The sequence below is a fragment of the Arvicanthis niloticus genome, chromosome 4, assembly GCF_011762505.2.
Source record: "Arvicanthis niloticus isolate mArvNil1 chromosome 4, mArvNil1.pat.X, whole genome shotgun sequence".
Taxonomy (NCBI): domain Eukaryota; kingdom Metazoa; phylum Chordata; class Mammalia; order Rodentia; family Muridae; genus Arvicanthis; species Arvicanthis niloticus.
The window spans coordinates 64,444,164-64,469,540 of NC_047661.1; the positions used below are offsets into that span (position 1 = coordinate 64,444,164).

Genomic DNA, 25,377 nt, shown 5'->3' on the forward strand with positions numbered 1-25,377 from the left:
CCTAAAGCTGGAGTTACAGGTTGTTGTGAGCCATCTAATAATGAGTGCTTAGGTCCAAACTCAGGCCCTCTCCTAGTCCAGCACACTCTTAGCTGCTGAGCCATCTCCCAGCCATCTTTTATTATTTTTTTATTTTATTATTTTCATTATTATTTATTATTATTTTATTATTCTATTTTAAAATTCATTGGCAATAATTTATGTTAAAGTTTCTTCATGTATACACACATACATAGATAAACACACTTGTTGTGGCCCTTACTAAAATATATGTTTGTTCTTAGAAATTCTAGTACAGAAAATACAGTTTGAATTCTCTTAAAGAATATACATGATTTCCCTTTACTCATGTTTTTATAATGAGAATTTAGTTTAAGAGTTTTTAATGTCCTGTCAGTCATATCCCAGTGGTTTGCTTCTGAATCATCCCTGGGTCAGAATTGAGTTCTCTGCTCTCCCTCTCGCTGACTGCAATAAGTTACATTAAGTTAGCTGTCTCTAACACACCAGCCAGTTAAATAATAATAGAAATAATCTAGGAATTTTTGAAATGTGGCATACACTTTTCTGCTGAGGTAATAACAGCCACCTACCTGAGATAAATAAATATAAGCCTAAAGAAACTCAAGACAGAAAAGTTTAAATACTGATCTAAAAGTACATAGGCAGTTAACATGTGTGTTTTTGGGTTGTGATATCTTTATTGATGACATTGAGTTCTGTTTTGAGATGAAAAAAATGTAGAACTATTGAATAATACTCTGTTACCTTAAATTTCTTCCTTACTGGTCTTGAGTGTGGAAATGGGAAGTTGTTGTTCTTGTGCTTACATTTTTGTGTGTGGTGGTTCATAATAATAGTGCACTTGTGAGCACTTTAAGCCTAGACAGCTTTTCAGTCATCCACAGAAATCTTTTACTGGATTACATTTAAAATGTCATTGTTACTACTACAGTGAACATACAGGGGCAGTATTGCACCATTTTGTAAATCTTGTCTGAATTTGAGGATTTTTAAGCTGTTGCAGTTACAGGTTTGTTCTTGGCCAAATGATAACAATATATCTCACTTTTAAATGCACGGTTGCACCTGCTTTGTGAAATCCAGTTCAGGTTCTTATGTGGATTATGCAAAACTCTCATTTTACAGAAACTCGTCCTTAATTTGTATTTGAAGTCAAGGGATATGTTGTTAATTAAAAGAGTAAAATTCATCTGTAGTTAGACAACAAAATGTGACTAATTCATGAGAATTTGCAAACTACTAAAGTCAGTGCAGTTTGTTTTTAACTGCTTTATAAGAACTTTTCAAGAATATGAGGAAAGTTTTTGTCAACTTGTCAAGCAAAACAAAACCTAGATTAATATAGTCTTACTTTAAGATTCTTTAATTGATATATGCTATTTTTCAATATTAAAGTAGTGAGATTATTACTCGTTATGGATTTTTGTAGTTTTTTTTCTTTCTGACTCTCACTAGGAGAGAACTGAGCAGTTGTTTTCCATGTATCACTTTGTTGTTTTCAATGCTTCCCACGGTCCGAGGACCACTTGACACACGGAGAATCAGCAGTGAACGAAGCAGCCCAGGCTTCACTGCTGGTTCACCATCAGAAGAGCAGACAGCTTAAGTGTGTGGGTGATGGTGCTGTCCAGACCTAGGTGTGAGCTCTTACTCTTTCCTTTACTAAGTGAACCTTAGTGAGTCAGCCTAGTAAATAGAGCGAGTAGTACTACCTCGTAGGGTTGCTGTGATGGCCAAACAAAAGAATCCATAGGAAGTGTGGCTCTGTAACAAGAGCTCGCTGTCCTCAAGCCCATGTGGCTAAAGACGGAGATCAGTTCTCAGTATCAACATATCTTACTTTTACTTCTGATATATTAATAAATTTTACTATTTTTAGAATTATTGTTTTGAGTGTTTTTTAAATTGTGAAAGAAAATGCATAGCATCCATTTTGAATAGTTATTCTTTAGTTTGCTGTATGACTGGTAATCACTGCCTATAGAAAGTTCATGGAGCTTGGTTCTACTCACATTATGTAGATTCATTCAGTGTGACTGCCCTGTGTAAAAATTAACCCCATTATGTCTATATCAATGAGAAAATGATAGGTGACATCTTTGTATTTTGTTTGCAGGTTCCCACATGTTTAGAATAAGCGTGTTGGCTTGGAATCCCATTAAGTAGATTTTTTACAAGTGCTAAATAAGAATTGAAAACAGTTTATTGGTTTATTTGTTCTGTCATTTCCTTCACTGTCTCTAGTCAGTCCTTTCCATTTATGATTTTAAATTCTGAAACCCTTTCTCTTTCTTCAGCCCCTCAAATTTGGTAATTAAGAAGTGGAACACACTTGATGGCATCTTTGAAAATGATCTGATCAAAGTGGTGCTCATTACTGTCTAGGGAGAGACGCTAAAGCATTTGAAGAACTCAGCTTCATATGACAGCAAATATACTTAAGCATTTAGGCCTTTCTTTGCTATACTGTGCTTTCTTCATTCTTTTATATTTTAGTCGTATAAGAACCATGCTTTAACATGCTTACATGTATGAAGCCCTACACACACAGAGGCCTAAGCATTATTCTAGTCTGCGCCCGTCTCATAGCTCATCAGCTATGTTCCTGCTGCAACTGCTTCCCAGAGGGGAAGTGCTGTTCTGCTGTTTTCATATTAGCTTTGTTATCATGCAGTATTTCTCAGCTGCTCACACTCATTACCATACAGCTGGTGTGTAGAGACGAGGAGGAAGCAGGCAGAAGTTGTACCGGCTACAAGAATAAGAAGCTCTTTTGCAGATGGGGTGCTGGCAGATGGGGCATGTGTTGGAGCAGGTTTTACTAATGACAGAGTGTGTTAACAATCATTCTGAGGAAGTCCAAGGTCATTGTCATGAATTTAGAGCTTTCCAGGTTGTTCAGCTTTGTGCAGAACAGACCTTTTTAGAGTCCTAATTAATAAAATTGTAATAAATGGCAAGCAGCAACTCCGAGAAACATCTGATGAGTTTTTTCTTTTAGTATATTTTATCTTTCTCTAACATGATCTAAGAAGCATTAATCCTATTAATTAGTGTCTCTTACTAGTTTGTGCTGTCAAATTTTAAATTTATTAAAAATTTCAAGCTATATACAAAAGTTTATGATTTGAAAAAATACAGTATCATTCAGTTTTGCTCTATAATGTTAAACTAATAGAAGATCAAATAACAGAAGAATTGGAAATCTGTATGTCTGGTGTTGAGCATTCTGAAGATTAAGTTGAAGTGTGTGACATATACTTGTAAAAATAGACAGAAGTGATATGAACAGGGTTGTGTCTTTTGTTAAAATATTTTGTGCAGAATTTTTCATACCCATAAAAACATATGAGGTCGAATTGAAATAACTGCCAGTACTTACTTTTTAAAAAGTTTCAGCCAGATGAGGGAGCACACAACTGTAATATCAGGATTAGAGAGGCTGGAGCAGTTTGATGCTGTTGAATGCTGCATAGTGAATACCAGGCTAGCCAAGATGGTGTACCAAGATTGAAGAAAAGTAACAACGTTTTTCAGTGGTTTTTAAATTCCTTTTGACCCTTTTAAGTAACTGTAGTTTTTCATAGATCATGTTTCATTGGAAGATGATTAAAAAAACCAGCAAAAGCAAAATGCAGCTGTGCAATAGTATGTAACATATGCAGTATCCCCTTTAATTTTATTGCGAATAGAACTCTTATTTTGTTAATGGAGATTAAATAATATAAATACACATTATATATATATATAATATATATATAGTTAATTTCATTATAAATATATATAATATATTATATATAAATATATATAATATATAATATTATATATTAATATAAATATATATTATATATAATATATAATATATATAATATATATAATATATTATAATATAATATAAATATATATAATATATATATAATATATGATAGTTAATTTCAGGGTTTGTGATCACAGCACGTTTGGTTATAAACCTTCATGTTTCTATTTTTTTTTTTTTATTTTCTTGATTAGTGGAGGCACACAATTCTGTTAATGTCTGTAAATAAATAAATAAAACTGTATAAGATTTTCAGGAAATGTTTTACTGTTGAACACTGTTTAACAGATATACTTTTTTCCTTTAAACACTGTTAGAGTATGTTCCGTTTATAGTGAAGGTTTGTATTCAGTTGGCTTTTTAAAGGTCCAGGGAGGTTCCAGCCATTCCATTGCATCTCATCACATATCAAGTTGTATTTCTGAAACACATAACTACTCTCTAGTGAGAAAATACATGAATAGATAAAATTATACATAACATGTGATAGAATACATTAAATAGCCAACACTTTAAAATGTTTTCTGTAGGTCTGTATTTGGTAGAGTGTATCTTACATTTCCAATAGTCTCTTGTCAGTAGTTTTTGTTGACATGCTATTGTACAAGAAGTTTGGGAAGAACTAAGATAACACAAGCATCAACTGTGGTCATCACCGCCCTGGCAGCTTACATTCTCATTGGGAGGATGAACGGACAAATAATGTGTCCCACTGTGCCTGGGTTCCAGCTTCACTGTGAGTGACAGCTTTGGAATGGGCAGAAATAATCTCTGTGCAGATGACTTAGATTGTTTTCTCTTTGAACCAGACCTTCTGAGCTTCAGAGCCAGTTGGTACATAGTCCATCCTTGTTTGGATGTATCGAAATCGTCTCGTGTCCCTCCTCTCCTGTTTTCTAGAAAACAGAGACAATCAAATAGCAACAATAAAACCATTCTTGTTATGTCTGTCATTTGTCTTCTGGTCAAGCAAATAAGAAATTTGATGCCATCTCTGATACTTCCCTCTCCTTTGTTTCTGTCATCTGCCACCAATAAGTCCTGTCAGTTTTGTGTCCAGACACCTCAACTGTTAATCCCTGTGTATCTGTTACTACCTAGCTAATCCAAGCTGCCATTGCTTCTTGCTTGTCCAGTGACAAGTCCTTCTTGGGGCCTGCCCGTGTCCTCTTCCAGTCACTTCACCTGCTTTCAACCTTGTGTTCAGAATCATTTTCCAGGAAAGGTTATCTGATTACATCTTGCTTTACTGAAATCCAATATTAACTTTTCATTGCTTTTATGTTAAAATAAAAATTCTTTACCAAGTTTTGCATCATCTAGTTATTGCTTATTTTTCTACCCTTTTCTGTGCTACTACGCATGCAGGCTGTCTCCTGACCTATGATCCAGCTGATTTCAGCCAGTAGCTGTCTCTGAACCCCTAGACTAGATGGAACCTTAACATATACATTCTTCACTGCAGCATACAGCGTAGTAGTTATAGGCCTGGTAGTGCGCTCGCGCTCTCTCTCTCTCTCTCTCTCTCTCTCTCTCTCTCTCTCTCTCTCTCTCTCTCTCTCTCCCCTCTCCCCCCTGCTTTATTGTCTTTCTCACCCTCCTACAGTATAATCTCAAGCCATGAAAGCCAGTATTTAACTAATACAGAGTAGGCAATAAAATGAATGCACACTGAATGAACGAGAATGTTTGTTGGAAATTAAAATAGCCATATAAGCCTATTGGTAAAAATTACACAGACTAGCAGGAATGGAGGTAGAGACAGACAGAGTAATAAAGGATTGGTTTAACTTACAGAGACACACATTTACTAATAATGATGTTTGCTGTCACTGGAATAGGACAAATATGCCTGGGTCAAGGTAACATCTATTAAATATGGTTTAGCTCCTAGAAAAAGGATTTATGTGTTAAAAATCAGGAAACATGGCCAGAGCCAGGTGTGGTGATATCCAGTACTGGAGAGAGAGAGCAGGGCAGAAGTAAAATGATCATGAGTTCCAAGCCAGCCTGGGCTACATAGCATGCTCCAGGCCAACTTAGGCTGCATAGTGAAATCTTGGAGGTGGGTAGTACAGGGGAGGAGGGAAACAGACGCATTATCTACTGTGCTTGTCCTTAAATGTCCTATGTGAGTTCATAGAGGAAATCCTGTGAATCTGTATATGCTACTTATAAGGCGAATATTGTTGGATTGTATCTGAAACTGAATATATTTAGTATTAGGTAAAGCTATAGTCTTCAAGAGTATTTGGATTGGTGGAGTCAATGAATAGCACTTAAAGCTATTTTCTTTGGTTCAATAGTAGGGTTTGTCATTTCCACAGTTGCTCTTGGGGTTCAAATGTTCAAATCATTTTAGTAAGGATGAAAAGCCTTGCAGCTTCCTTGAAAGGGTATCTCACTGGAGATCTTCAGTGTGTCCTGGTCCCTACTATCCTTCAGTATTTCCTTAGAAAATAAAGTCTAAGACCATGAAGGAATGGGGGTAGGACATAAGTTCTTCAAAGGACTGGAGAAACAGCTCAGCAGGTAAGAGCACCTGCTGCTCTCACGGAAGGCCTGCTTTCAGATTTTAGCAGCCTCTTCTGGTGGCTCACAATCACCTGTAACTGCAGCACTAGGAGATCTGACATCTTCTTCCAGCATCCACAGATGCTTGCATCCACATGATACACATAGAAATGAGCAGGTGCACACACACATGAGCACACACACATAGAAAATAATTAACATTTTGATATTTTAAAAGTTTTTAAAGGAGTTTAAAAAAGAAAGCAAACAATGTGTTATGAACAATTTTATACTTCTTTCTTCTTCCCACTCTTGACTGCCCAGTCTTAATATATGTAATATCAAGGATAAAGGAAGTTGTTCTTAGCAAGGGGACATTAGCAGTTCTATATCAACTCTTGTCTTGCTTCTTTTGGTAAATTTGTACATGCAGTGTGTCAGTGAACACATTCAGATCCCTGGTAGCTAGTTTGTATTTTCTCTGTGTCTACCTTGGCTTTGGTGCAGATTTCATCCACATATGACACCTTTGCATGCTGACACAGCTTAGAAAACATTCTAGAATATCTGAACTACCAGTATGTCTTGCCTCAGTTTAGAGAACTCTATTTCATTCTATAATTGGAGGCCAAAATATGGTTCTACTACCATATGTTTCTGGGCCTGGGGAAATTAGTGAACTCTTGGCCTCTTTCCTCATATAAAATAGGGGTTCTCCTCATAGCACATTCTTCATAAGGCTATTGTACAGTTTTCATGACCTAATGAACAAAAGCAGTTGGAAGAGGCATGATTTGGTGAGTTCTCTTTCCAGTGTATATCATTTTCCTCAAAGGGCATCTTTTAAATGAATTGCTTATTCAAACTCAAAAAGAATAACATACATATTGAGCCTCTTTCATTGTGGCCACTGAATGAACACTCAAACATATTAAAATCTAATGACTATTTTTTTCCTTTATTGTTTTAGAGTAAAATATTATCACATGACTACCTAGATGTGTTGTCATATGAACTGAGGAATAGTATTTATTAATTATACCCATTTGTCTTCTTTTATTGACCAGTCTACTCTTTGTAAACTGGGGGAGGTCTTCTAGGATAGAGAATGCTACATCTTCATGGGCTTTACATCTTGTTTTGTTTAATGTCTAAATATCTAGAATTTTGCTAACTTTGGCTCAGTATTTTCTCAAATATGGTAGATGTTTAAATAAAAACAACTTAACCTCTAATTAATGTTCTACCTTCTCTGTCATTGTTTAGAACATAAGAACTCATAGTATGACTCAGAATGTGTTTGGCTGAAATTGATCATATTGCAGTGGAGGTTAGGGTTAAAGGATCGCTATGTAAATTATTCCCAGTTATCACTTTTTCCCATACTACCTATGTATAAACAAACACTGTAGTGAGTTCACAAAATAAAAGTTTTGAAATGAGTAGATTAGTAGAGGTAAATTATAACTTGGCCTGGCAAAATCTGTTCCTTGCAATTGTTTAGTAAAAGCCAGGTGAGTGAAAATGTTTTAGAAAGAACCATCTAATTTAATCTTTGCTGATGGTGTTATGATCATGTTGATGATCAAGTCTGCATTTATTTTGAAATATCTTTAAGATGTCTTAATATGCTGTTTTCTCCCTATAGAATACTTTTTATAGGAAAGGCTTAACACGAAGAAGAAATTATTTATCTGTGAGTGTATGTCTTTATCTTAAGACCTGACAGATACCTAAACAAATGATTTTAAGATTATATTGAAGTTTAGTATCTTTTTAATAGTTTTAAGTTTGAATTTTAATTACATCTTATATATATATATATATATATACACACACACATATGTATGTATGATGTATGTATGTGTGTGTATGATGTGAAAGTTTAAAATTTAGTTTTTAAAAGTTTCAGCCAAACTTCTTGTCCAGCTCCAGAGCAGGTCTCAGTTCCTCGGCAGCATCTGCCCCTCATCTGCCCTTTTGTTCTATGCCACCATGTGGAAAACTCGCTAACATTGCAGAAAAATAATCCTTTGATGTTAGGTATCAAATATGACAACATTTAAAGTTAATTTTTAGACATTTGGGGCCCTTGACATCTTAATTGGTAGATATCTTTAGAGCATGTGCTAATGTTTTAAAAGTGAATTTAAAAATGCCTCTAACAAAAGATTATGTGTAACTCTACTAATGGTGTGTTTGTTTCCAGCAATATGCTTTTGTATTCAAATTGTCTTTAGAATCTCCTGTACAGCCAGGGGATCTTGTAAACATTATGCTACTGATAATTCTTGCAGTTTGTTAAATTATACACCCAGTAACTGCTTTAAATGTAAATTGGTGCTTTGATATGAATATTTAGTACCTTTTTTTTTCTTTTTAAATATGAGGTAATCACTGGGTGCTCACTGGACAGTACATTAGATGCTTGAATACTTGGAAAAGCAAGTAAGAACATTAAGAGATCACTCTGATGTACATTCATAAAGAAGCTGGTAATGTTTTGTTGATTAGCCTACAACCAATGCAGAGTAGGTATTCAGTGTTTCTAAGTAAGTGAAGTAAGTTTATATTCTCAGGCATTATTCATGATTAGAGTTTCAAAATTTTCTTTAACAGGCTGTATAGTCAGACTCTTGTTTCCAAAAAAAAGGAAATTGAATAAAACTATTTATTATTATTTTAAATTCTATATAATTACTGAGTTGGTGAAAAGAAATGCCTGTTTCTAAAAGTTTAGTGTTTGAATCTGACTTTATGTATCTACCCACCAAATGTTGTCACCTGAATATAGTTGTCAAAGTCAGTTGAACCAACCACAGCAAATCAGAGAGTTCTGGGACAGATCTGATGACTAGGTTTCCTTTAACTTGGAGGTTTGCAATTATACTCTGTGTTCTTTTATGGTCACAGAGAATAGTTAACGATGAAATGTCCTTTCAGCTCCAATAACTGAAACTAAGCACATCTTTTATTGTAGTAGATATTTGCCAAAACAAATACTGGCAATACCATAATAGTTATTGGTTATCTGAGCCCAGTTGTTCTTTCAAAAAGTAAATTATCAAATGTAGAAGTCAGTCAAGAACGTAGAAAACAGAAGAGCAGTGAGGTAGGGTAGTAATGGTGGAACAGAAGTGAGTTAGTAGAACCTCATTGGTGCTTTACAAGTGGTACACAGTACTTGGGGCTTGGGAGTTATCTGTTCTTCAGTTCTCTTTGTGGTCCAAGTTTAGTGGACCCTGAAATAAGTGCTCAATTTGAGAGCTGGTTTCCGGGGATGGTAAATCATGATGGAATGAAGGAGTAAATAATATATGGGCCGGTTGAAAACAAGTCATATACTATTCTACTTTTTACCATGTCTCTTCGTGTGGATATGTACACATTTGCCTGCAGGTGAATGGAGGCCAGAAGTCAACATTGGGCAGAGTGTCTTACAGCTTTCCACCTTAATTTTTGAGACACAGTCTCTCACTGAGCCTGATGCTGATTTGACTAGGCACTCTGGGCAGCAAGCTCTGGGGATCTTCCTGTCTTCGTCCTCTTCCCCCAGTGCTAGAGTTACAGATAGGCACAGTCTCACTTTGCCCGACTCTTATGTAAGTGTTAGTGATCCAATCTCAGGCCAGTGCTTGCATAGCGGAGACTTTAGATCACTTTGTGAGTGATCTTCAGTTTTACATTGCTGAGAATACACAAAAGAATATGGGCAGACAGTATACAGGAAAATTGTGTTAAATCATTTCCTTTTAGAAGCCTTTTAATGATTCACATTGCACTTTCAAACTCTTGATAGTAGACTGCAAAATCCTTTGTGTTCAGACCTTGGACCATTTACCATTGCTTCAGCCTAAACAAATTGGTCCTGTCCTTGCTGAACCTGAACCTGGGCTCAGCCCTATCTTTTTGGCTGAAAAGTTTTCTCCTAGGTACTACCATTCCAAATGACTCTCTCCTTGTGACTGCTCGCTTGTTTCATAGCACCATGCTCTGTGTCTAGAGCTGATAGGAATTTCCTGTGTTCATTTCCTAGTAGGTTTCTCTTGTTCCTCCCTTCGAATATACACACTACTTCCAAGTACAGTGCTCATGCATACACAAATAGGTGCTCAAAAATGTGTCACGCTTGTTTATTTATCGACAGGTAAGGAAAGAAGGGGAAAGCTTACAGAGCCATTTAGATTGCCACCATTAACATTTTTATATTTAGATTTTTTCCCCCTCTTCCTAAAGGGACCATTATTGAACTTCAAAGTAGCCCTCCTCCAGTTCGATATGTAATGAACAGTAGTGAGGTATGTGTTTTAGAAAAAAAACTTGAGTTCGGGGGTGTAGAAGGGAGAGGCATGTGGTTAAGGGCTGATGGTAGAACAGGATGAAAATTTCAAAACAAACTATGCATTTATGAATAGTAAGGGTCATGTTAGTGGAAATCAGTGAGTCAGGTCCTACTCTGCCTCCCTGAGAGGCATTGAGGAGTATAGCATTTTAATAATGGCTGGGAAGTTTCTCCGCACTGTTCCCCTACTGTACTGTATCCAAGAGCACAACTTGCTTGTATGTATCAGTTTGGGTTTGAGTGTATGTTGAAACAGAAAAACCTCTTACTAGTCAGTGTTTCTAACTAAAATGAAACAAACAGTGCAGTCCTCATGCCTACTTACACTCCTGTAAGTTCTCCTTGTACAGAAAGGTTTGTGGGGCTCTTCCATGAGTTAAGGTAGATTGGCTAATAACTTAAAGAAGACTGTAACACACACCTTGTAAATGAATACAAGATTTCACATACATGAAAACTTTTCTCAAGTATGTTTGGACTTTACAATACAGTTTTAAGGGGAAACAACAAATAACACACACATTTAAAGTACTGGTGTCATATTTTAGATCTGAAATATGAGATAGAGAAACATAATACTTGTTAGTAAATTGAGGGTAGCTTGCATGGACTGTTGTTAGCCGAGTGCACAGGTGTTGACTCTGTTGTGAAGTATGCTGACCTCATACCAAATTGCCGACAATTCTACAGAAATAGAAATCCTAGAAAAGTAAATAAAATTTCTGTCTTTATTTTCTCCTGTGAGTGTGCTAAGTGCAATTCTTTCATTATTATGTGTAAATTCTGAATGTATGGACATTTATATTTTTGTACATTCACATACATGTGCACATTATAATCCTTACACTGATGTTGTAGTTGATTGTGTCAGATCACTAGAGGCTGCATCTTTGTAAAGAGGATTTTAGTTAGCTTGAACCTAAAGAAAATGCCTTTTACAGTTATACTTAGTTAAATAAAACCTTTAAAGTCAGAGCTTTGTGTACATTTACAGTTTGATTTACTGTGGTTACAATTTTTGTATGTAAATCTTTTTGTGTTTTTCAGTTTTGTTTTAAATTGTGTATTGTGTTTAATGTTGGGTAGTTACATATTAATATTATAGTGTTGGTTTAGTTGGAGAGTATTTTGGAAAACTAGAGTTCAATATTTTTTAAAACTAATTTTATTATGGGTTCTAAAAGCTGTTTCCCCCATGTGTGTTCCCTTGTTCTTTCTTATTTTACTATACATTTAGTAGTAGAAGAAAAAGGCTTAAATTATTTACTATCCTGTGCTTGACACATTGTAAGAGCTCGTCAATTTCATAATGAATGTGGGAAATACCCTACTAAGCAGTGCCTTGCCTACTGCAGGAGTACATGCATGGGTGCTGAGCTGTGTACCTCCTTCCTGTCTAACAGATCTGCAAGAGAACACTCCCAGTGACTTTCCGCTTTCAGTCAGGAGCCTTTCCATATGAACTAACATCTTTGAAAGTTAATGACAGTGAGTTAGTAAAGTTTCAAAAAGTTCTCTACAGCCTCAACATGCTTGGCATTCTTTTCTTTGATGTAGAAAATTTGAACTGTCTCTAATCTAATTCTGCTCAGGGCACGACAGCTAGCTAACTGTGGTAGGTAGTTTCCTGTTCCTTCCCAGAGTAGAGTGTTGTCATGATAACAAGATTACTGACATCAAAATATAAACAAAAATATAAATATAAACTCAGAAATACTAAGTATAATAGATATTAAGAAACATATATTTTACATATTCATACATATGTGCGCATTACCAATTTATTATGGTTGCTACTGCTTGCTTGTATGGCCAATTGTTTAAAATTGTTATTTGTTACATAAGTGTTTTTTCTGGATGTCCTACAAATAAACTTGAGTGAGGTATGAACCTTCCAGGAGTAATTATTAGAGAGAAAGTTGTACAAAGATAATGTTAGGTAGTTGTGGCAGAAGACTACCAAGACTAGTTCATGATATTGAGCAGTACTTGTGTGTTGTTAGTGTGTTGTAAGGAAGCCAGGAGCCTGAAGGTCATGGCAGGGAGGATAGCTGTCATTCTCTTGTTGATGTTGCATATGCATACTTCACTTGCATCATCCACAGAAGACGGTTTCTGTTTGTTTCTGTATGTACCCAACTAGGTGGTTCCAGCCATTTGCTCAGAGTGAATTCTTCACTTAGACTAGCTGTGGTTAACCATTCTATGCCATTATCTCCCAGAGCCTGGGCTCTGGGGCAAAGAAAATCCTTGTGCTGCTTATTTCTAGAGCGGGCATCTACTTGTATACACCCAACTTAAAAGCTTGCTAATAGATTTTAATTTAAATGATGGTTATAGATTGCTAGTACAAGGAATATTTTTAAAGAATGGGAAAAATTATTACCTGGCTAGAATTACATGAAAATTAATTTTATTGTAATGAAAACATATTTACTATGTTGAGATAATTCTAAAATTTTGTACCACTGACATCAGTATTTACTTAGCTATAGTAGAAATTCACCAGCTAATCTTTTTAATGAACTTACTACTTGATGTTATAGCATAAGACATAAAATCCAAAATAAGCTTAGAGTTACATAGATCATAGGCTAATTTAAAGTCCCTATGTTTCTGTCCATCTAGGTATAATATAGATAGAAAAAAGTATTTAAAAATATATTGCTAAAACATCTAAATATGATTTAGCTTGAGACCATTTGTAAGCTAAGACAGCCAGAAACCAGATGATGTGGCTGCTTTGCTTTGCCTGGTTCATATGTAGAGTCTGGTAGTAAGAACATAAAGCATGATTTTCACTGACAGTACTTAAAAGCATGCTGGAAAAATCTTTATTCTTTACTTTGAACTCTGATTGGAAAATTGGTTAACTAGTTTTGCTTTGCTAGTTCTTCACAGTTAAATTAGCATTGTAAATTAAGTTTTGAGAGAATTGTTTAAATACTTAGTAAATGGAAGTGATCATTAGTAATTATAACCATACATATTTTTCACTTAAAGGGCTAAGTTAATAGAAGCCACTCCTAAGTGATCACCTTGACGGATGAAGGAACTGGGAAGGTAGAGACTTCCCAATGTATCCTTTTGGTCAAGTTTTATGAGCAAGTTTTCTTGTAACTTCATGGCCATAAGTAGCAGCCATGTAAACATGAGAGCTCCCTTGAATACATAGAATAAAGGTATTTTTACCCCTGGCCCCACTCAGCTTTCCCAGTACAAATTCTTCAGGAGATTCCAGCTACTTGTTAATATTCTTCAGTAGCCTGGAACAAACGAGAACTCCATATTTGCTGTTTTTTTTTTTTAAACCCCAAATCATAAAGCAACTAGTTAATAAGGATATGTATATTTTCCCAAATATTGGAAACCACCCCCACCCACCCCAACTCCTACCCCCCTGCAGCAAGAAGCTTCAATTTAAAAAGAACTTCCCTTTGCAGAGAATGAATTCATTGCTAGGAAAAAAAAACTTTTGTTGAGCATGTATGTATATATTATTCCTGATGAGGGAATGATGTAAGAACTAGGTAAATGTCTGAGAAGATAATAGACAGAACATAATTTCTAGGAGAGAATCTAAGATGTGCATCTTCATAAAATTTACATGTGAAAGTAAACAGTATTGCATTGAATGTCATGCTTATAATGGTAAATATTTTAAAAATTGATATTTCATATAATATTCTATTACCATGCAGAACTATTAAAATATATCGTTCAAATAGTAGGGATCGTTTTCTGAAGAAACTTAAGTACTCTAAATAACTATAGGCACATAGCTTACTTGTAATAAAGAACATTAGTGGGGAGGATAGGAGTTAATTAACTGGGCACTTGATAACAGCTTTCTTATCCAAGGAGTCTTATCACCACCTCCAAGGGCAGTTGTGTAGCAAGCTGCAAGATGAATACCTAAATGTGTACAAAAATCATTCTAAGAAAAAGGTTATCTTTAGGCAAAGTTAGTTTCTTTATTATTATATAAATTCCCTTTTTAATGCTAAGCAATGTACATTGTCACAGTCATTTTTGAGATAAAAGTCCACTATCTCCTGTTGACCCAGGGTGCACGAATGTCAGGGGATTCCTGAGTGAGCCCGGAGCACATGAAGAACACACATTAGACAAACACACATTAGGTAGAAGTGGTTCATCTTTAAGGGTAACCCACCTTGTTCCCCAGAATCACTGGCAGTTATCTTGAAAACTATATTTTTAAAAGAATATGTGGTAAAGCATGTGAAATATTTTCACTAAATCTTAATATAAGAGACATGCAGGTGAAATACATCTTTTATTACATAATTTCTGTAAAAGAACCTTTAAGCTCCAAACTGGTTTACTTTGTTGTCAGTTCCCCCAAGAATATTTATTTTTTTCCCTTTGGAATTGCCCATATCACACTGCCCAAGCTACTTGAAGAATATAGTCAGCCTCTGCCAAGTCTATCCAGTAGGATGACAGTTAATGAAAGTAGCCTGCTTTGCTTCTGTTGGGGGTGGGGGTTACATTTCCAAAATGTTTCTTTCTGGAAGGATTTACTTGTGGTAATGCTGATTGCTATTTAAATCTCATCAAAAATGTGGGTTTTACAAAACACAAAAATAATCTCCTGAAAGTTTGGAAGGGGAGAGGGGCTGTGGTGTGGGGGCGGTCTCTGCTGCCCACGTCCGCCCTCTGTTCAGTGCGTTGTGTGCTTACGGGCTCCCTGGAGCAGATCACCATATAATTGATGTGCAGTCTGCATTGCTGAACCCTGGACTGCACCATTCTGTGTTCAAGGGAAGATGTAATCTGATCCCTCTGCTGCTGAGGGAGGAATCTGTTCAGTCAAGGCTTTGACAGGGCATAGTCTCCTCCAATAATCTTGTGGGTTCTCGCTCATTATTCCCCGAGTTCTCCTCAGTGGAGCTGCATGCGTGTGTGCGTCCCGAGCAGCGTTCTGGTTCTGAGCTGCGTCTGCTGGTGCTGGGGAGTTTTGCTGCCGGTTCCGCTGCCTAATCTTCCTTTTCTGGCGTGCCTGAGCATGTCCACGTTAGAATCTGTGACATACCTACCTGAAAAGGGGTTATATTGTCAGAGACTGCCAAGCAGCCGGACACACGGGGGCACAGAATCCCTGAAGGGGAAAAATACAGAAAACATGGGTTTCTACGGCACATTAAAAATGATTTTTTACAAAGTAAGTAATCTGTTTTCTTCCTGTGCTGTGTGGTTGTGTGTGTGCCTGCCTGCGAAGGAAAATCTGTATCATCAGAGATGGCTGCAGTATCCTCTAATTTTGGTGGGTGGTTGGATGTCTGGTATTCTGTTTTATTTCATGACTGTTGTAAGCGAGTATGGAACGATGGTGTGAGCTGGGAGAAGCTTTAAAATAAAATGTATATTTCCATCTGAGAATTTTTCACTGAAAATGTGTCTCAGACTTCAGAAATGTAGCTCCGTTAAATGCTGACCTGGAAATACTCATCCTCACTTGGCTTTCCGTGAACCTTTCTGTTCAGTTTTCCTGTACCATAGACATACATATGTGTTCATTAGTTAACTCTTGGAGTGGAGTCCCTGAAACGTGTGGGGTTTATGTTTGAAGAGATTGGACTACTTGTGATATCTTAAAAAATTTACCCAATGAATTTTTGGTTATAAAGTCAGTATTTTCAGTTAACATTACAGTATTTAAAAGATTTCCATAGTCATTCAGAAGATGCTTTATTTTATAAAATAATTTAAACATAAACCCTTCTCAGTGAATTCCTTGATATATGTTTTAAATATTTTATTCATTGAAAGATTCTAGATGGAAATAAAGTTTGCTTTTAGTGGCAATTAGATGACATTTGTACCAGTATATTTACAAGGCGTTCTGGGAAGTTCTGAAAGCCAGCATTACTGACTTAATTCAGATGAGTAGCAAAGGTTCTCATAATGATCATGAAAGTCATCTGTGAAAGTTATCAAGTTCTGTACCGGCTGACCTTCCTGATGGATTGATTTGTGTATATGTACATATCTGTGCATCTGTGAATTCTACACGTGGAAGCACATGCCTCCCTGCGTATTACAGCTTTTATATTATTTGTTTTCTGATAAGATTATTTACAAAGAGAAAGAAATAATATATTTTGGAGATTGTCTTTTAAAAATGAAGTGAGTATAGAAACTTCCAGAGGGAAGAAAGGCCAATTCTATTCCCCTCAGTAGGTATTTCACAAACTAAGGTATAATTTGTGCATAAGCTTCTTGAACCTTCGCAGCCGCAGATGACCCAGTGTTGACTAAGAGACTTTCTTCATCATGATAACAAGTCCTTGCTATCCCATCACAGAGTTTTAATCTTTTCAGTGCCTTTTAGTATTTACAGTGTATATACTATGTTCCATGTGTTTCTATGTGAAGCATAGGTCGGGAAATGAGCCTACTGCAAAATATGGGCTCCAGCTTACTATATAAATGAAGATAGCTATCTCCCTATAACACGCAGTAATACTGTAGCTAGTGAGTACGTGCAAATACAAGAGAAGCTGTTGAAGCAGGAAAAGTTGAACCTTAACAGATTTTATTTTGTAGTTTTGAAATAAACATATACTCAGATGACCTATGTTAATTGTTCATGAAATACAAAAATAAATATTTCAATAATGACATTGACCAATGCAATTTTGAATGTATTGATAGCACAATATGGCATAGTGAGAAACCTTTAAGATGTACGTGTTGGACATGTCTTCCATATCATGTGTCTTAGTCATAAGTCATTCTCTTGTAATCCTCTCGTTGTTCCAAGAGTTATTTGTCCTAAGTATGGGCTGCACATTCTGTATGTAGTCGCTGATGATTCCCTTAGCTTTACTGTAGCAGATCCAGATTGTATGCATTAGGGATTTACTCTTTTTAGCTGTCTCTGTTCTCCTTGCTAATTGTTTTCTTCTTTATTTTAATCACTATTCAAGATTAGCTTATTTTGCTCTCTACCTTTGTATAATGAAATGAATGTTTAAAATTCAGTTATTCATATTTCTGGTTGTGAAATTTTTAATTTTTTATCTTAAAATATTTTTAAAGAAAAATGAAGATTAGTAAGGAAGACATACTAAATATGGTTCTTTTCTATGTGTGCTAATAATTTTTTCTTGTTATTAAACTGAAAAATGAAAAGTATGTAACACTCTAAGGGCATGATGAATATTAGTTTCTCACTAAGCACTGTTCTTCCCACAGAATACTAAGGCAACATTACCTATCTAGTCCATAAGAGTAAAGCAAATAGGAAAAAACTGTAATATATTTTCTGATTAACCTACCAATAATCATCATTATAAGCACATGAAAATTTAACAGTTTTTGAATATTAGCATGCAATCTCAAAGTCTGATAATGGACCAAGTAATTTTTTTTTAAATTTTATCTGTTTTACTTTATAGATGAAAAGAAAGTTGGACCATGGTTCTGAGGTCCGTTCCTTTTCTTTGGGAAAGAAACCATGCAAAGTCTCAGATTATACCAGGTAATGTTGAATAGAGGGGAGTAGGCGGGCATGTCATCTGAAAATATTTCTTTGAATTTGTTTTTGAAGAATAACAGTGCTATTGTATTCAGTGTTGTTGGCTGTTCTAATGTGTTTTGATGATATAGAAGTGGGGAAGGCCATCAATCTAAACCCAAGCAGAAGGGCTGGCACTGTCCATATTGGACTTTCTTACTAGTACTCTGATAGGAGGGAGACACATGCTGAAGTTCTTTAAACAAGATTTCAGAGTCACAATTTTAGGGACTTCTAAACAGTAAATCATCTGAATGTGAGGAAATGTCTCTAGTTACTATAGCAACTGCTGTTTTAGGGTAGATACTTTCATATACCAAATCGAAGATAAATTTATTAGCAGTGAGGTATGTCTCCCAGTTACTAACTAAATCTTACATTCATGGAATGAATGTGTTAGAAATCCGCATTTATTGACGTGATGGGTTTTATGTTTTAGCACATACATTTCTACACTTGTAGAATAGTTTCCATAACAACTAAGTACAATTGTAGTCTTGTTCTCTGCTTCACTCCATCATTTTTGGATTTTCCATCAGTATAAAACTTTGCCCACTCTCACGCTAATTAGGCTAATATCTCATTTCCCAGCCAATTAAAAATGGCTTTGGATGTCACTTGAAATGCTGTATTTTAACATTTAAATGACAAAAGTATCTAAGAACGCCATGGTCCCCTCCCCCACTCTTGTATAATTCTTGTATAATTGTCACTTTCATTGAATAACTGGTCAGAGTGAACAGTAGAAATTCTAAGGACATTATGGCTAGGATCTTTTTTTTTTTCTTAAAGCATTTTGATTTAGTTATTTTTATTCTATGAAACAGAATAAAATTACCATTGCCTACATACAAGGTTTTCTAAAACATCATTACAGATTGTTGCCCTCCCCCCCACACAACATAAAATTTGTTTTCATTTCATTCGATTGTAGAAATTTATTTAATGCTCCTGTGTACTTTTAAGGAATTATACTGCTTAGAATACGTACAGAAAACTCTGGAGAGGTGATGCCAAGAGATGAAGAAGCTTCATTCTCCGTACAGCCCTTCTCCCTCCTCTCTGCTGCCTGACAGTTCCACTGTTGGGCGCTTCCACCAGAGGGTGTGGAGGGATAGAGAGACAACTAAAATGTTCATTTCATTTTGGTTTTTCTTCCAACCTTGATAATATATTTCTCAGATGAGAAAGTTGAGTTTGATGTTAAACTAATTGTAAATGTAATTTTTCTAATGCACAGATTTCAGTCAGTCTACATTATTTTGGATTTCTATTAAAGACATTACTAAAACAAAAGTATTACATGATCAGTTATTTTAGAATGGAGTTTTTGATACAGAACACATCCTCATAGAATGTTAGTTGTTTATTTTTGTATTGAGATAGCAGCAGCCTTTTAACAAGGAACCAACCGCACTAAAGCAGAATCAGAGCCAATACATATTTATCTCCGTGTCTTTGAAACAATCTTGTCAGTTACTAACATATATGTTTGATATTCATTAATGATTTGACAGGTTTTTGACAGGTAATAAGATGAAACGCATTTTGTATTCTCCTGCCTCCTTAGGCGATTTTAACTATTAACACAGCTTGTTTTTATTTTGGAAAAAAACTGAATTTGCTTTTGAATTTGAACGAAGGAAAGGTTGATTTACTTGGTGAATATTAGAGATTGTCATAAATAAATAATGAAAAGATTCAAAGGGTGCAGGCATAAAGATTTTTCTATAAAATAGTGATTTGGATATCATTTTTAAAAATTAAGACTTGCTTCATTAGCAATTTGTCAGAGGTTGAAAATCAGTTGTTATGGTACAGTTTACATGTACTCTTTGTGTTTCTTTTTTAATTCTGTCTGTTTGTTTGTTTGTTTGTTGTTTTGAAACAAATTCACTGTAACCCAGCCTGGCCTAGAATTCACTATGCAGCTTGCCTCAAACTTGGAATAGTCTTCCCATCTCCTCCTCAGGTGCTCTGGTGACAGATGTGAGCTGGCTGCTCTTTGGAGTTAAAACACTTTATTGTCGTAGTTCAGTGAGCTGAGGATCTCCCACAGATGTAATTTTGTTGAATGTTAATACCACCTGTAAGGCAGAAATGCTTGCATTACCTGGCTTGAGGTGCTCGAGCCAGCTTAGAGGAGCCACCAGTGCGTGCTTGTGCACGTGCGTGTGCATGTGTGTGCGTGTGTGGCCTTCCTGCTCTTAGGTAGCAGAGATACAGTCTCAGGGCTAGAACAGAAGCACCATACTTGGTTCTGAGTTTTTCTGTTTCTTATTTTTCATTATTTTAGAGTTAAATTATTGGATAAGAATGTTTCAGTTACCTCTTCTAATTTTGTCTGAAAGTTCTCTATACTTCTTTTGAAAAACTATGTCTCATCGAGGCTGACTACTACCAGATACCTAGGCTCAGCTTAATAAATGACAAGTTAAAATTAGCAGTGGATAAAATATCATAATTTTAATGCATCTGGGGCAAGCTTAAGGACTCATGTATAAGCAGTGAAATTCAAAATATTTTTATCTCTGAAATATTGATAACATTAATACTTTCATACTTATTTTTACAAAGAAAATCTAAACTTTAACTGGGTGCTTGATGACCAGTCATAGAAGCTGTATGTTCTAAGGCCATGTCTGTTTGCTTGCATACTTGGTCATGTGCTCACTTATGGTTAGGGCTGGGCCTGGCCTGTGTCCACTCAGCCTATTCATTATTACTAATTGCACCTGGAGCCCTAAGCAAATACACTAGCAACTAGAAGTTTGTCATAGAGCCTTCATTTGGTTGCCAATAGCATTGTTGGGATGATGATAGGGAAGGAACTTCAATGATTAATGATGATGATGATAACGAGAAGAGGAAGAAGAAGAAGAAGAGGAAGAGGAGGAGCCAAATGTGGTGGCACAGGCCTGTATTTCCAATATTGAAGAGTTTGAAGCAGGAGGATTATGAGTTTAAAGCTAGCCTTGAAGACATAGCAAATTTGATGCTAGCCTTGACTACATAGTAAGACCATTTGCAGAGCAGGAGAAAAAGAAAAATAGCTGAGTTGGCTTTGTGTGTCCCTGCTCTCTGCGAGTAGGCAGCAAAAGAGATTGCTATGCTGATGTTTGAAGAACACCAGATTATTATTCCACGTAAATTAGGGTTCATAGTTTTTAATTAAGACCTTTCTTTGCTTCCACTCTTATACCTAGGGTCAGCTAAATAAATAACAAATTAAAATTAGCAATGGATAAAATATTGTAAATAATTTTAAATGCATCTGGGGCAAGCTTAAAGACTTATATGTAAGTGGGAAATCCAAAAGTATTTTTATCTCTGAAATATGGGTAACATTAATACTTTCATACTTTTTATTTTATTTTTAGTACCACTGGGCTTGTACCATGTTCAGCAACACCAACAACTTTTGGGGACCTGAGAGCAGCCAATGGGCAAGGGCAGCAACGACGGAGGATTACATCTGTCCAACCACCCACAGGCCTCCAAGAGTGGCTGAAAATGTTTCAGGTGACTATATGAACACACTGTTGAAATGCTTTACTTGATTGCTTGGGGGCAGGGTGGGAATACAGAAGTATTTGGCCATTAACAAAAAAAGGAGTACGTCTGATGCTGTGAGTGTTGGAAACATTGGACTAAATGAAAAAAGCCAGATGTAAAAGGAAACATTTATTAATAAAAAGAGACAGAAAGTAGGTTGGTGGTTGCCAGGTAGGAAGCAGAGAGGCCTGGAGCTCTGTGAGAGATGTAGGGCTTCTTTTGGGGAGGGTGACAGATGTGTTCTAGACCTGGGAGGGTTGTTGTCTTCCAGAGAGACAGGCGTCCTGGGAGTCCCCTAAGTGTAAACTTAAATAGCACCCCTGTTATATGACATACATCTTCTAAAATGAAAGTACAGTACATATTTTGTATAAGTGTATATTTGCATGTCTTTATTGCTTTTCTAAATAAGACCTTTATTTTCTTGTTTGTGTTTGGGCTTCTGTGTTGTTGAATGTATTCTTGTTTTCTGAACACATTTCTTGTATATTAGGAATGTGAGGTTAATTTAGGAACTCCATCAATGAGCCACTGGCATTGATAATTTAGCATCCCCTGCTTCCCTGGTAGAGGTGACCTAGTGGTTTCTTTCATTGCCTTGCTTGCAGATGCCTTGTGTTTGCTCAACTTCTAACCACTGTCTTTTCTAGGATTTAAATTCTTTGAACATTTACTGGGAAGATTGCCTTGAATACTGTGGATTTTTATCATTAAGTTAGTTAGATTGTCTTATCTCTTCTTACTGTGAATGATAGACTAAATCAAGATCGTACCAATCAGCTGTCATAGATGACGTACTCAACAGATTTTTCTAGACAATAATTATAAAAATATGAACATGCTTGATGCTACCCACTACACTAATATAAAATGAACACATTTTACTACCTCTAGCTGCTTGAATTGTTGGGTACGTAATACACACATAAGGAAATTACAAATTTAAAAGGTATATTGGCTTTGTCATTTCAAATATTTAAGAAGTCCTGTTGTATAAATCCTAATATTTTAATATTTTAAATACTTAGATGCTCTGTGTGTGTGTGTGTGTGTGTGTGTGTGTGTGTGTGTGTGTGTGTGTGTTTGCTTTCATCTACAGCTAGACATTTTACTTGAAGTGGTGTGCTTTTAGATGAGTTTTAAGACTGTTTTGTGGGACAGGCCAGATAGGTGTGGAGCCCTGGTTCCCAGCAGGGTTTTTTTTTTCCCCCAAATAATAGGGGAGGGGTTGGATCCTTTTGATGTTTAGTCTGTAAAGGCAATATGAAGGATAGCCTCCAAAAACAAATAATTATCCAATCCAAAATATCATAGTGCTAAGTTTAAGAGTCTTGGGATTAAAAAAATGGAAGTTACATTTTACTTAGAAAATGTTGTGAACACTACAATCACAAAAAAATGTTTTTGATGTTTATAGATGTGTTGATTAAACTCACCTTTCCCATAAAGGTTACTACTCCCTCATTCTTTAACTCAAATTTATGACATTGTTTTCCTACATATGCCCCACGAAGTCTCAACTTTTTATTGTGTCCAATCCTTTAGAAATAAATAAAGCTTAAAATAAAAATCTAGACTCTGTTTAAAGGAATATTAATATCTCATTAAGCCAGAGAAATGGTAGGAATGACAATGTGTTCTCCTGCGTGCACATGAGTATGTGCACAAGCCAACACCCAGAGTCCAGCACTGGTGTCTTAACTGGGTGCTGAAACCAGATGGAGTCTCTAGTACTAATCTAGACAGCCCTCAAAGCTGACTGGAAAAGAAGCTTATTAGCAGACTGTTCCAAATAAGGGGTTTGTGTATGGTTAGGCCCATTCTCCCACAGCATTTTAATGTACCAAAATATTTTTTATAAGCCATTTATGATGTTCATTAAGAGAACCTTTTTTAATATTGATCTGCAATGGGGGTATTAATGCTTTCTTTTCATGAGGCCGTTTTAGAGAGCCCTTTATATAGTGCTTGTCTAATAAAGTTTCCAAATGTTACACAGCTCAGTTTTAGAAATGGTAACTGTAAAAGTAAAATCAGAACACCCAACTGTGAATCTCTAAACCTTTTTGGTCCTGTATAATCATATGAGTAGTTACAGGTGAGAGAGCTCATTCTTTTATTTCATTTATTCACTTTACATCCCAATCACTGTCCCCCACAGTCTCTCCCTACCTCCCTCTCCTTTTCTTCTGAGAAAATAAAGCTCCTCCCCCCACCCCCACACCCAGCACATCAAGTCTCTGCAGGGCTAAGTGCTTCTTCTCCCACTGAGGCCAAACAAGATAGCTGAGTTGGGAACAGATTTCCACAGACAGGCAACAGCTTTAGGGGTTAAGGATTGAGGGTCCTGATGGGGATAGGAACTCCACAGGAAGACCAACAGAGTCAACTAACCTGGACCCTTGGGGCTCTCAGAGACTGAACCACCAACCAAAGAGCATACAGGGCTGGACCTCCATCCACCTCCACCACACACATAGCACAAGTGCAGCTTGACCTTCATGTGGGTCCTGAACAACTGGGGAGAGTTCAGTATTAGTTCATAGAAATAATGTAGACTTAACCTTGCAAGTAAAGAACTTAATACCCCTGCCCCAAAGACATTCTGTAGCAACTGAAGGTCAGCCTGACAAGGTAGATCTGACCTTACTCTTCTAAGCCCCAAGTCTGTCTCTGACATAACCCAGGACTCATTTCCACGTCTTACTTAGCTAGGGTTTTATTGTTGTGAAGAGACACCATGACCACGATAAAGGAGAAAACATCTAATTGGGACTAGCTTATAGTTTCAGAGGTTTAGTTCGTTATCATCATGGTGGGAAACATGATAGTACACAGGTAGACAGGGTGCTGGAGAAGGAGCTGAGAGTTCTACATCTTGATCCCCAGCCAGCAGAAGGAAACTATATGCCACACTGGGCATAGCTTGAATAGATAAAACCTCAAAGCCCATCCCCACAGTGACACACTTCCTCCAACAGGCCATGTTTCCTAATAGTGTCACTCCCTATAGCCAAGCATTCAAACACATGAGTCTATAGGAGCCATTTTCCACATTGTTGTACTGGCTGGTTTTGTTTCAACTTGACATAAACTAGTGTCATCAGAGCAGAAAGGAGCCTCAGTTAAGGAAATGCTTCAATGAGATCCAGTTTTAAGGCATTTTCTCTATTAGTGATCAGTGGGGGAGGACCCAACCCGTTGTGGATGGTGCCATCCCTGTGCAAGTAGTCCTGGGTTCTATAAGAAAGCAGGCTGAACAAGTCAGTAAGTGACACCCCTCCATGTCCTCTGTCAGCTCCCACCTTTAGGATTCTGCTGTTTGGGTTCCTGTCCTGACTTCCTTCAATAATAAACAATATGGAAGTGTATACTGAATAAACCCTTCCCTCCCCAACTTGCTTTTTGGTCATGCTGGTTTGTCACAGCAATAGAAACCCTAACTAAGACAACTCTGTTTTGTTGTTGTTGTTTTGGTTTTGTTTTCTTTTGTTTCAAGGCTGGTGCCAAACTAACTAGAACTGAATCACTTGCCTAGAGGCTTATGATGCTTCAGTGCCAATCTTATAGACAGCCACAGCT

At 36.4% G+C, this 25,377-nt stretch overlaps 1 protein-coding gene across 5 annotated transcripts in view; it reads left to right on the forward strand.

Annotated features, from left to right (window-relative positions):
- The window catches only part of Fbxw7 (F-box and WD repeat domain containing 7), a 155,298-nt gene that overhangs the window by 112,262 nt on the left and 17,659 nt on the right, over window positions 1–25,377 (forward strand). For 4 of the 5 annotated variants that reach the window (XM_034500248.2, XM_034500249.2, XM_034500250.2 and 1 more), the window contains 2 exons: window positions 18,122–18,204; window positions 21,621–21,762. In XM_034500248.2, coding sequence (XP_034356139.1) covers window positions 18,122–18,204; window positions 21,621–21,762 — 225 coding nt within the window. Of the gene's footprint in view, window positions 1–15,430; window positions 15,883–18,121; window positions 18,205–21,620; window positions 21,763–25,377 lie in introns of those variants that run through there. The other variant, XM_034500251.2, reaches the window with a different exon arrangement.